This window comes from Rissa tridactyla, chromosome 2 (assembly GCF_028500815.1).
Source record: "Rissa tridactyla isolate bRisTri1 chromosome 2, bRisTri1.patW.cur.20221130, whole genome shotgun sequence".
In the NCBI taxonomy this organism is placed as follows: Eukaryota; Metazoa; Chordata; class Aves; order Charadriiformes; family Laridae; genus Rissa; species Rissa tridactyla.
In genome coordinates, this window is record NC_071467.1 from 154,442,703 (window position 1) to 154,453,680 (window position 10,978).

The following is a 10,978-nucleotide window of genomic DNA, read 5'->3' on the forward strand; positions in this document are numbered from 1 at the left end:
AACATGCAAGCTTCTGCGCTTGGGTGTAAGCGGGCAGCAACGAACGAACTTTTCCTGGAGCAGCTCTGTCAGATGGTGCAGGCCAGGAGGGGGACACTCATGACACCCACCCCCAGGCTGGCTGCGTGGCCCTGGGCCAGGGAGGTCTCCATGCAGAGCCCCATTACGATCACCCTGTCCTGCCTGGAGATCCAGCTCCCTCCCTGCAGTGCCAACGATGTCCTCTGCCATCCCTTGGGGGACAGAGAAATTAACTTTCTAGCCCTCCGGCTCCCTGGGAAAGATTGGTCCCGGAGCACGTAGATGTTGCCTTGAAGCCTTGCGAGCAAGGTGCCACAGAGGGGTTCATGGTGACACCACCCCACAATAAAACTGGACACCTTCACACAGGTGACGGCCACAGGACGGCCAGGCAACCACGGCTCCCCGCGCCAGTTCCTGGCGCGGGGAGCCGTGGTTGCCTGGCCGTCCTGTGGCGAGGCCCTGCACCACGGAGGAGGTTTCTCCGGCCGGGGCGAGCCCAGCCTCCCCTCACGGCCGCCGCCGGAGCCGCCTGACAGGTCGGGCGGCCCCGCAGCGCCCTCCGCGCCCGCCGCCGGCAGCGCAACACAGCGGCCGCCGGCCCCGCTCCCCTCCCCCGCGCGCGGCCGCCTCCCCACACGAAAAATTATGAAGAGGAAAAAAAAAAAAAAAAAAAAAAAAAAAAAGAAGCAGAAGCAGCCGCTTCCCCGGCTTTATATACCCTGCTAAAAATAGCCTGCCGCCCATCCCGCCAATCAGTAGGGGCCGAATTTCGAATCGAGCCAATGGCGGGAGCCGTCACGGCCCGGCTCTGTCACGCCAGGAGGAGCCGCGGTGCCACGGCGGGCGGTGATTGGGCGGCTCTGACATCATTGGCGGGAGGGGGGCGGGGCGGGGCCGGCGGAGATTGGGCGGCGGGGCGGTGTCACGGGGGCTCACGCGGGGCGGGGCGGGGCCAAGCCGGGGGGGGGGGTGGGAGCTCGGGGACGGGGGGGGGGAGCGGGCGGGATCGCGGGGCGGGGGCGGCGGCGCGGCCGGGCAGAGCTTTGAATAGGGAAGTTTGGCGGGGGGTGACACTCGCAGTCGGCGCCGTGTTTGCAAAATATTTGGGTCCGCTCCTGCGCAAGGGTCCGCCGCCGGCCGCGGGAGGGGAGAGCGAGCGAGCGAGCGAGCCGCCGCGGGAGACGTCGTGCCGTGCCGTGCGATTAAACTTTGCATGAAACTTTGGGTCTTTTTTCCTCCCTAAGCTCCTCAAGGAATTAATATATACCAATATATATATCTCTCTCTCTATACAATTATTTTTTTTTTCTTCTGTGGAGGAAGGGGGGGGGCTTGGAAACGGAGAGCCAGAGGTTTGACACCCCCCCGCACACACCCCCCCTTCTCAAGCCCTGCACATAAAGAAGGAGGCATCTCTATTTTCGGTGAAACCAGCACTGACTTTTTGTTTGTTGCGACTCGCGACATGGATGTGCTCCCAATGTGCAGCATCTTCCAGGAACTCCAGATTGTGCACGACACGGGTTACTTCTCAGCCTTGCCGTCCCTGGAGGAATATTGGCAACAGGTAAACGAGGATGTCGATGTTGTTGTTGTTGTTGTCGGGGTGTATTTTCTTTTTTTTTTTTTTTTAAGCCGTATTAAAGGATGAGCGGATTTAAAAAAAAAAAAAAAGCCCAAGTGTCAGGAACGAGTTTGGGGAGAATTGAGCACAAATACGTAGGGATGTTTTGAAGCAGGTGTTTTGGTTTAAAATAAGTCGGCTTTTTTGGGGGGAAAGAGTTCCCGAGGTGGATATAAGGAGCTGCGCAGCTCCGGCTCTCCTCGTTCACCGCCGGCGGCCCGCTCCGCTCCGCGCACCGCTCCGCAGCCCGGCTCCGCGCTCCGCTGCGCGCTCCGCTCCGCACCGAGTCCTGGCAAAAGTTTTGCGCTTGTACCAGGTCCAACCTCCACAGCTGGGGCTTGTCATCCGAGCTCCCTGCCTTGGCCAAGGGCTGCTCTTCGCCCCTTGCTGTGGTGGTTTGTTTTTTTTTTAATTGTTACTTTAATTTTTCTTTTTTCCTGGCGATGATGGGGGAAAAACCCACCAGGAGTGTGTGTAGGCATATGTACCCATATCCGTGTGCCTGTGTGTATCTCTGTGTACAATGGAGCCGTTTCCCAGCGCAGGGAGCTTTGCAGAGTCCGTGAGTTGTCAGTCATATGACAGCGATCCCCTTGTGCTAATTGCCTTGGTCGGGAAGGAGGAAGAACGGAGCCTCCTTCCCTTTAATGGACATATTTTGTTGCGCTTCTTTTTTCCCCCTTCCCCCCCCCCCCCCCCCCTTTTTTTTTTTCCCCTTCCTTTTTTCTCCCCCTGGGTTCGATCCAGGCAGCGGGCTGGCCGGAGCCGCGGTGCCCGGCCGGCTGCAGCGGGGAGCCGGGGCCGGTGTCTGCGCTCCCCCCGCCGGCAGCCGGTCAGCCCCGACGGCCGGCTCGGTACCTGCTGGCCTTGCAGAAGGACGGAGCAGCCTTTCCGAGGAGGCTGCGATGCCAAGTGTTACAACCTTCACACGCTTGTTAATTGCATGCAATGCCTTGGGTTTGTGTGTTTTGTTGGTTTTTTGTTTTGTTTTGGTTTTTTTTGTTTTTTTTTTTTTTTTTATTTCCCAGCCCTCCCCCCCCCGCCTTCCCCCTTCCAGCGAGGCAGCTTCGTAGGACGTGATTGAAATGGAGCTAAGTAGTTTCCTTCAGGCATTTGGGTTTTTGGCGAAGGGCCAGCCCTCCTTCCCAGTAGCATTCAGAGGCATTTAAACTCGGAGAGAGCTTCGCTCCGGTCCCCATTACTAATCAACCTAATGAGGAATTTAAATTAGCCGGGAATATGAAAGTTTGACACGATCTTAATAAATGCTTTTTTAACCCGTTTTCACGGAAAATCAACACGCTATTGTGTTGTCCCTGTTGAAACCCTTTTTATTTTTAACGTGCATTGCAACCCAGTTACCTAATTATAGACAAATACGTAAATAATGTGTGCAGCGATGGGGCTGTTCGGCGTGGGTTTTTTTGTTTTTTTTTCCCTATTTTTGCCCACTCTCCTCGCCTGCCCAGAACATGTGACCCAGTTTAGTTAAGTGGTGCTGGGGGAGAAGGGAGGCTGCTCCCATGGCAGCTCTGCTCTTGGACAGATGGGAAGGGGCTGCGAGGGGAATGTGTGGCATTTGGGATCAGGTTTTGCTACCGGGCTTGGAAGAGATGATCTTGCTAAAATAAGTAGTTTAGTATGGAAACTTGGTGTGTCCATTTTCTGTGTAAAGCTTCCGTATGGATCATTTCCTATAGTGGAAAGAATAATCCCAAAACACCAAAACATCAGCTTGTTGCCATAACAGTTCATACCCCGGTTTTGTTTTTGTGTTTTTTTTTTTTTGTTCTCTGAAAATGGCTAGAAAGTCAGCAGGGTGAATTGAAATTGAAAACCACAGTTTCACCCATTTAGGGTGGTTTTGTTTTTTGTTTTGTTTCGTTTCATGGAGTAGAAGGGAATGCAGTTGGGGGGGGAAGTTGTCCATGTACTGTTGCATGTATATTTGAACAGAGTACTTTCTTGGCAGATGGTCAGGGTTTTAAAAGGAAGTCTCCTTTGGCATTGCGTGAAAGAAAGAGAGAGATGACTCATACAGTTGCACTCTTGGCCAGTAGATAAAGTTCTTGTTCATTGTGGGACTCCCAGCAGGACCTCAGAGTAATTTCCCGTTTTGCATCCTATAGAATAGGCCATTTCTATTCTGGAACTTTTTTCTCCCCTCACCTCTGTTGTTGAAGTTCCCCGTGTTCCTCCGAACACGCACGGGAGCAGTTGGAGTTACGTGGCGTGCATGCCAGCGTGCTTGGAAATGACATTCTTTGAAAGTCGAGTGTGCTGCGTTCTCATGCACAGGAAATGGGAGGATGTCTGCTGCTCCATTGATGTCCCCAGAAGACGGACCGGCAGCTCTGCAGCCGTGCTGAAATGTGGCTTTGTTTTCTGACACAGCGTTTGGGTTTTAACTGTGTGTCAGAGCACATTGTGTTCAGTTGGGTCCTTTCAGCCTCCTGTTTGTGTGAGAGAGATACAAAACAACTTGAAATTAGACGGGGCGCGAGAGCAAAGTGTAATTATTTGTTGTGGTTCTCTATGGTCCTTTTCATCGTCAGCCTACTGAAAACACAGATTTCATGATGAGAGTGATGATAATTTGACTGACTCATTAGAATGCTATTTTGGAAACCAAAGCTGACTTGCACCTTCAGCTGTGCATTTGAACTCCTGCCCAGGTCTCGAAAACCGATTTCTTTTCATCGTAACAGTCACCTACTTACGGCTGGAGGAGCCTTTAATTTGTTTTGAACCTGGAAACCTCAAATCGAACGTACTACATTCCTGCATGCTTTTTGAAGTGTAAAATACAATTGGGTTTATTTTGAAGCAAGCTTGTAACTTTTCTCTTTTTTTCTTCCTTCTCTTTCACCTAGACATGTTTGGAGCTGGAACGGTATCTTCAAAGTGAGCCCTGTTATGTTTCTGCATCTGAAATCAAATTTGATAGCCAAGAGGATCTCTGGACCAAAATTATTCTGGCACGTGAGAAAAAGGAGGAATCTGAACTGAAGAGCACGTGTGTCCCAAAAGAGGACAATCTTACTAGTCAGAACTTAGAGACCAACAGTTTGAATTCTGACGTGAGCAGCGAATCTTCAGACAGCTCTGAGGAGCTCTCGCCCACGACAAAGTTTACCTCTGACCCTATAAGCGATGTTTTAGCCAGTTCAGGAAACTTGAGTTCGTCTGTCACTTCCACTCCCCCTTCATCTCCTGAGCTGAGCAAGGAGCCTTCTTCCCAGCTATGGAATTGTACGCCGGGTGAGTTGCATTCACCGGGGAAAATTCGTACCGGTACCGCTGGAAAGACTGCAGAAAAAGGTACACCCTCCAATGGTGACACTTCGCCAGATGGCAGAAGGCGTGTTCACAGGTGTCATTTTAACGGTTGCAGGAAAGTTTACACCAAAAGTTCACATCTGAAAGCACATCAGCGCACTCATACAGGTTAGTAACCGTATGCTTATTAAGAGTTGGCAAGTACTGTAGGGAATACCCCTGACGGTGGTGGTGTCACAGCGTTACACAATCACTGGGTGGGAGCCCAGGTTTGGAGAAATGATGTAATAGTAGTAGAGGCTTACCAGCATGGACGACATCACTTCCTCATTCTCTTCGTAAGCGAGCTGAAGCCAAGACAGTTGGCGTAGATTGGTCCACTGTCATAGCAAATAGGAGCCACTCATCGAAATAGGCAATAGTTGGGAAACTGCAGCGGCGTGTGGTCATCAAGAGCAAAGGTCTAGCCAAAATAGGCACTAGACCTCTGTTGACGTTTATTTCTAAAGCAAACACAAGCTGGGGCTTTCTTGCAAAAAAAAACAGCGTCATATCCAAAAATTGGTCAGATCACTAAATACTGTAAGAGCTTGTTTTCATGGTTTGGTCTACACCGGTCCATTCAATCAGACATCCCAAGGCCTTGATTATATAAAGTATAGCTATAGTTGTAAATCATTTAACAGTTTTGTGTGCCATCGTTAATAGCAAAAATCTTGGAAAGCCACAGTGTGTTTTAGTGCTTCTAACAGCTCTGCCTAATTAGACTTGGAAATGTATGATTTACTGTATAATTTCATCCCAAAATACTGAGCAACAGCATTTTATTGTTACGGAACCTGAACTAAAAATACCAATCCTGTATGTTATTGGGAAAGAACGTGAGGAAGATAGACACTTCAGGGCTTTTATAAATATTTTATGGTTGAAGTAGCATGCTGATTTGCTTGTTTGAGCATTATCATTTGATATCTCTTTCCAACAGCAGTTAGATATGTAGAGCTGCGCCTTGACTCAATAGTCATCGCTTGGCTTGAGGAATTGGCCTGGCGTTCTTGGTATACCAATCCAAAGACCTATAGGGGTGGGGGTTTTTTTGCCCCAAGATGTGGAAGGAGAATTCAAGGAAAAAGATGCTATTTTGACTCATGAGCTCAACATTTTGTGGCTTTTATGGGAAGTCTGAGCAAGCTCGGATGCTCCCATTGTCATGCAGAAGTCAGATAAAATTATTTCAAGAGGAAAAAACAACTTCCACTGAAACCGTGGTGGTTGAGCAGACATAAATAGCTGCCGGCTCAGAACTATTGCAGTACTGTTGTCCTGTTGCTGTCTGGCTGAGAACGTTCCTGTGAATGGAAGTGGTATTTCTTGAATGCTGAAATAGCAGTGTTCAGAGTGGCGTACAGGCTTTTCCAAGAATATGTGGCTCAGCAGAAAGGAGGTTGCATGTTATGCAGATGAGTGAGTGACAGAGGGCTTTGATGCAATACAGTAGCCTAATTGCATTTTGGAGCCTAGCTGTGCTGTCTTTAATCACCTTTATGAGGTGAATGATACCTGTTTGGGAGTCAGCCTACTATTACGGATGAACAGGAATGGTAGAAGGTTGGATTTCTTTGTTTTCCGTGAGCCTGTTTAATCACTTTTTTTTTCTTCCTTAAATAAGAATGAGGTTATTTGATGTGCTGTTGCAGCAAAATAGTTAAGTAGGAATCAGGTGGATGAATTTTGCAAGCCTTCTTTGCCTACATCTTCTGAAGCATTTATATAGGTTAAATAAAATTGGCTGTCTTTGGGGGGTGGAGGAGGTTTACATAGAAAATGAATGGGATAGCACCTATCTTTCTTTGAATGAAGTCACGACTAATGTGTAATCTGCTTTCTTTGTAGGGGAAAAGCCTTACAGATGTTCATGGGAAGGGTGTGAGTGGCGTTTTGCAAGAAGTGATGAATTAACCAGACACTTCAGAAAGCACACTGGTGCCAAGCCTTTTAAATGTAGTCACTGTGACAGGTATGTGACTGAAACGCGCCTTTTTAAAGAGTTATTTTTAATGCTTGTTGAAAAGTGAGTCTGGGCTGCTTTTCACTTGTGAAAGAATCATTTGGGAACGCAATTGTGTCTGGTATTTTTAAGGGATTATTGTATATTTAGACTGGAAGAAAAAACCTTTCCTTTTTACTAGTCATGGGGATGTGGTTTGTAGCCTGATGTTGCAGATAGGTGTTGAGAAGTCCCTAGTGTTACCACCCATCTGCCCAGGTGCCCACAGACACCTTGAGTGCTCCCGTGTATCCAGGGAATGCCAAATCCCTCCTCCACGAGCTGTGGTTTGGAGCAGCAGAGCAAGGGGGGGGTGCCTCAGCCACGCATACGGTGTTGTGTGTGCCAGTAACCGTGGGCTAACGTGCGCCTTGACTCTTGCCTTGCAGGTGTTTTTCCAGGTCTGACCACCTGGCCCTTCACATGAAGAGACACCTCTGAATGGGTCAAGAGGTGAATCCTGCGGGCTAAGAGGCGTCAAGGTTGAAGAGCCTTGAGCGGAGGGATGCGTGTTCCAGCCAAAGCATGCCATTTTGCACCCTACCCAGTTGCCTCCAGGACCTCACTTCCTTGAAGGTCTTTTGAGGGCTAATAAGTCATGTAAGAAACGGCATAGCAACCGCGGTGCGTGATGTTTGGGGTTTCCTGGACTCATACACTGGTATCTAACCTTCTGAGTGGCTCCTAAGCCTTTGCCGTGAGCATGTGCACTGAGAATGTTAATGATTGGGCGACTGTATGCGATGAGGATCTCTTGATGACTGTATGCCGAGGCACATTTTTTTTCTTGTGGTTGTTTTATAACTGTAAGAGAAAAAAAATAGTCTGAATGTCTTGTATGTGAGGAATATCTTGTGAGATGGGACGACCACCAATCATTTCCAAGGGGTGGGGGGAGGGGTGTCTGCACCTTTTTAGAGGGAAAACGGAGAGGGAAAGGGGGGAATAAAAAGAGTCAGGATGCCAGAATAGAGATGGGGGACCTCCCCGTTCCTGTGTGAGAGGAGCTTTAGGTGTCTGGTGCAGCTATTAAACGTGCAATGTGTCAAGTAGCTTGTTTTACTTGCTACAGAGCTCATTTGTAATCCATTGTATAAGCTGTGTATTTACAAATGTAACACAACTATAACTTTTCATTATAATACAAAGGTTATTGCATGGTTCTGGGGAACTATATGCTTTTCCATTCTTTAATCAGGACTGCAGTTTTGATTCCAGTTAAGAGCAGCTAAAATACAATTGGTCTAATGTTACATAATGTATGGAACATGAATAATTTTTTCTGTTGGGTGGATACAACCACTATTGGTTAGAAACTGATTTTTCTCATGCAGCTAATTTTTCTCTTATTTATGCCTTGAGGACTAACTTCTGGTTTTCTAGCTGTTAATGCACTGTTGACCTTAATAATGGTGCCTTATGCAAGTGACCTTCTCTTGTAGGGGGTCTTATACAGGGGTATGGGTGATGCATGCTTTATTAAGGCTCTCTTTTCACCTGGCATTGTACTGTATCAAATGTATAATATGAGGGGAAAAAAAAGGTTACTTCCAGGGTCCTCCTTCACAAAGACAAATATAGAGAAAAGTCGTTCATGTCAGTACAGTATTTGTTTAACTTAGACAATTTGACTGTGTTACAGTATAATGCATATGCCAATTGAATACCTGACCAGTTCTGCCACCTTGAGACTTTTTTTATATTGACCTTGCACAACAACTGTGTATATACACACCCCAACTGTACTTAATATGTCAAGTTTTCATACATATTAAAGATACAGAAGTATTAAAAGATGTATTTGCTTAAAAGGCACAAGTTTCACATCTATATATCTAGCTATCTGTTGGTCATACAGAAAGAAACTATATTACTTTTTTTTTAAAAGTGGGCAGAAGAATAATTGTGTATGTATATTTGTGTGTACAGTCTGTGTATGTGTGTATATATATAGATAATATATAAATATTTTTTTTAAAAGGAAAAAAATTAGAACACATAGCTAGAAAATGCCACAGCCCATCAAAATATTCCCTCTCCCCCTCCTGCAATACGGTCATTAAGGAGACAAAGAAATGAAAGATACAGTTAATTAAAATCTAGCATTTTTAGAGGCTTTACCTTTAGCTTAATGGTATGCTAAAGGCTTTGTTGGCATTCAGTCCTTCTCAGACTGCTGACTGTGTTTTGTAGTTACTAGGTTGTCTGGAATAGCGTATCTGTGGCCATTTAAGAATGATATGAACCGAATATTGGCATGCTAAAAGAATATTAGCTGTGTGCAGATGAAATACGCTCGGGTTTTGGCCTTCCAGCTTACTGGAGGACTTGTGAGTGAGCTAGTCATTGTGGTGGTTGAGCTCTAATTTTACATAGTTCAGCTGAAATAAAGACTGTTTTTTCCTAGAGTAGAAATAGTCTGTCCAAAAACAGTATTTTTTTTTTTTTTAAACCAGCTCACTACAGTCAATGCAATGAAACATGTGACCTGTTTCTTTTTCTATTTATTATTGGTCTTGCTTACTATGCTAATATTTTAGTATATCTTCCTGGAAATGTATGTAGATAAGTGGTTTAAAAAAAAAAGTATATGCAAGTGATCTGGTTCTAAGGAACACACAGGCTTATATCATTCTCATTTCATTTTTGGTTTAAATTTCCTGAAATTGCACTTTTTTTTTTTTCTCCCCCTAAACAAACAAAATTTCCGAGAAAATGGATTTCTATTTAGGGTTGGGTTTTGTTGTGTTTTTAACTCCTTGTTTGCATTGTCCTTGGCTTAGCCATAATTCTTATAAGTAAGAAAGTAAACAAAAGCAAATATAAACAAACAAAAAAAGACCAACCCCAAACAAAAAAACTTAAACTTGCACTGGCTTGTCTCAATTGTGAAATAACCATCAGACTTGTGTGGATGGGGTGGGGCTGTGTGCCATATGTCAAATGCCTGTAATTTTCTTTATAAGCAAGTACATTTTGTTCAGGTGATAACTGAGCCTCAATCAAGCTGAAAAATAAAAAAAAATAAAACATTTTTGCTTGAAATTTAAGAAGAAAAAGTTTCTATTAGTGAAATTTCTTTTTTTGGTTTTGAAGCACCCTGTTATCTAAAGAATCTCTTTGTAAGATTTTTGTAAAAATTTTGTTTTACAAGATTTTATTTGAAATTGTTTTTTGCAAGATTGTTATATTTCTGTATGAATGTATTTTTTATTGGAATAACATAAAAAGAAATTCTTATCAGCATCACGTGTCTGGTTTCATCTTTCTCCTCTCTGACATCCTGAACACTAAACAATGTCAAATACTATATTGACGCTTTGCCTTGAGTCACCTGGTCACCAGTACAGATGCCTTTGGGTTGGGTTGCTTTGTGGAATATAAGTTCTCATGAGAAAATAATTTTGGCAGTAGACCCTAAAAGTTCTTCTGTATCTGAAAAGCTGTTGTTGACTCATCTTTTGTTGCAGCGGAATAAATAGTTAACATGATTGTTACTGCAGGGCTGCACCTCTACTCCAAATGGTTTGTTCTGGAGAGGTGAATGCAAGCGGGACAAGTTCTGCATGTGGGAAAGGAGATTCAGTGGGCATTTAAAGTGAAGGAAAAAAACAGAAAGGCGAGATGGCTGGGCTGGAGGCACCTGTCCTTCACTTTTACTGCAACTTGTGGGCCTTCGAACTGCCTGGTCCATGGGGAAGAAAGACCGAAACCTTGAAGGTGCAGTTGTGGGAAGGAATGCAGGGAAGGAACCACGTGAGGTCTGCCTGGCCCAAATGCACAGATGCGAGTCTGCTGTAGGGCTGACCTGACCCACATGCCGGTGGTGACCTTCAACCAGCCAAACGCAAGCCTATGTGAACTGCATTTTTTCAGAGCAATGGCTCTTCAAAGCATGCTTGGCATGTACACTGGTTTCGGACACACACAGAACTTGTTTAATGTTGCCTTGTGGCTTCTGGTTCACTCAGGCTGGTGTTAAAAACCCCTTAAGCATCGAGTAA

General features: G+C 45.7%; 1 protein-coding gene across 2 annotated transcripts; it reads left to right on the plus strand.

Annotated features, from left to right (window-relative positions):
• The first annotated feature begins 1,059 nt into the window (after positions 1-1,059).
• On the plus strand, positions 1,060-10,220 carry KLF6 (KLF transcription factor 6). Of its 2 annotated transcripts, none has more exons than XM_054192502.1 (4): positions 1,060-1,591; positions 4,522-4,909; positions 6,821-6,944; positions 7,364-10,220. In XM_054192502.1, exons 1-4 carry the CDS (start codon positions 1,490-1,492, stop codon positions 7,413-7,415), a joined length of 666 nt encoding a protein of 221 aa, XP_054048477.1. In that variant the 5' UTR covers positions 1,060-1,489; the 3' UTR covers positions 7,416-10,220. The 2 variants fall into 2 exon arrangements, with proteins under 2 accessions (XP_054048477.1, XP_054048476.1); XM_054192501.1 differs by having other exon boundaries at positions 1,062-1,591; positions 4,522-5,095.
• The last annotated feature ends 758 nt before the right edge of the window (positions 10,221-10,978 follow it).

Excerpts from the sequence above, each read along its gene's own strand:
- KLF6 (XM_054192501.1), top strand. The coding sequence starts at position 1,490 with ATGGATGTGCTCCCAATGTGCAGCATCTTCCAGGAACTCCAGATTGTG. Across the intron at positions 1,592-4,521 it reads TGGAGGAATATTGGCAACAG|ACATGTTTGGAGCTGGAACG; the intron begins GTAAACGAGGAT and ends TCTTTCACCTAG. Across the intron at positions 6,945-7,363 it reads AAATGTAGTCACTGTGACAG|GTGTTTTTCCAGGTCTGACC; the intron begins GTATGTGACTGA and ends CTTGCCTTGCAG.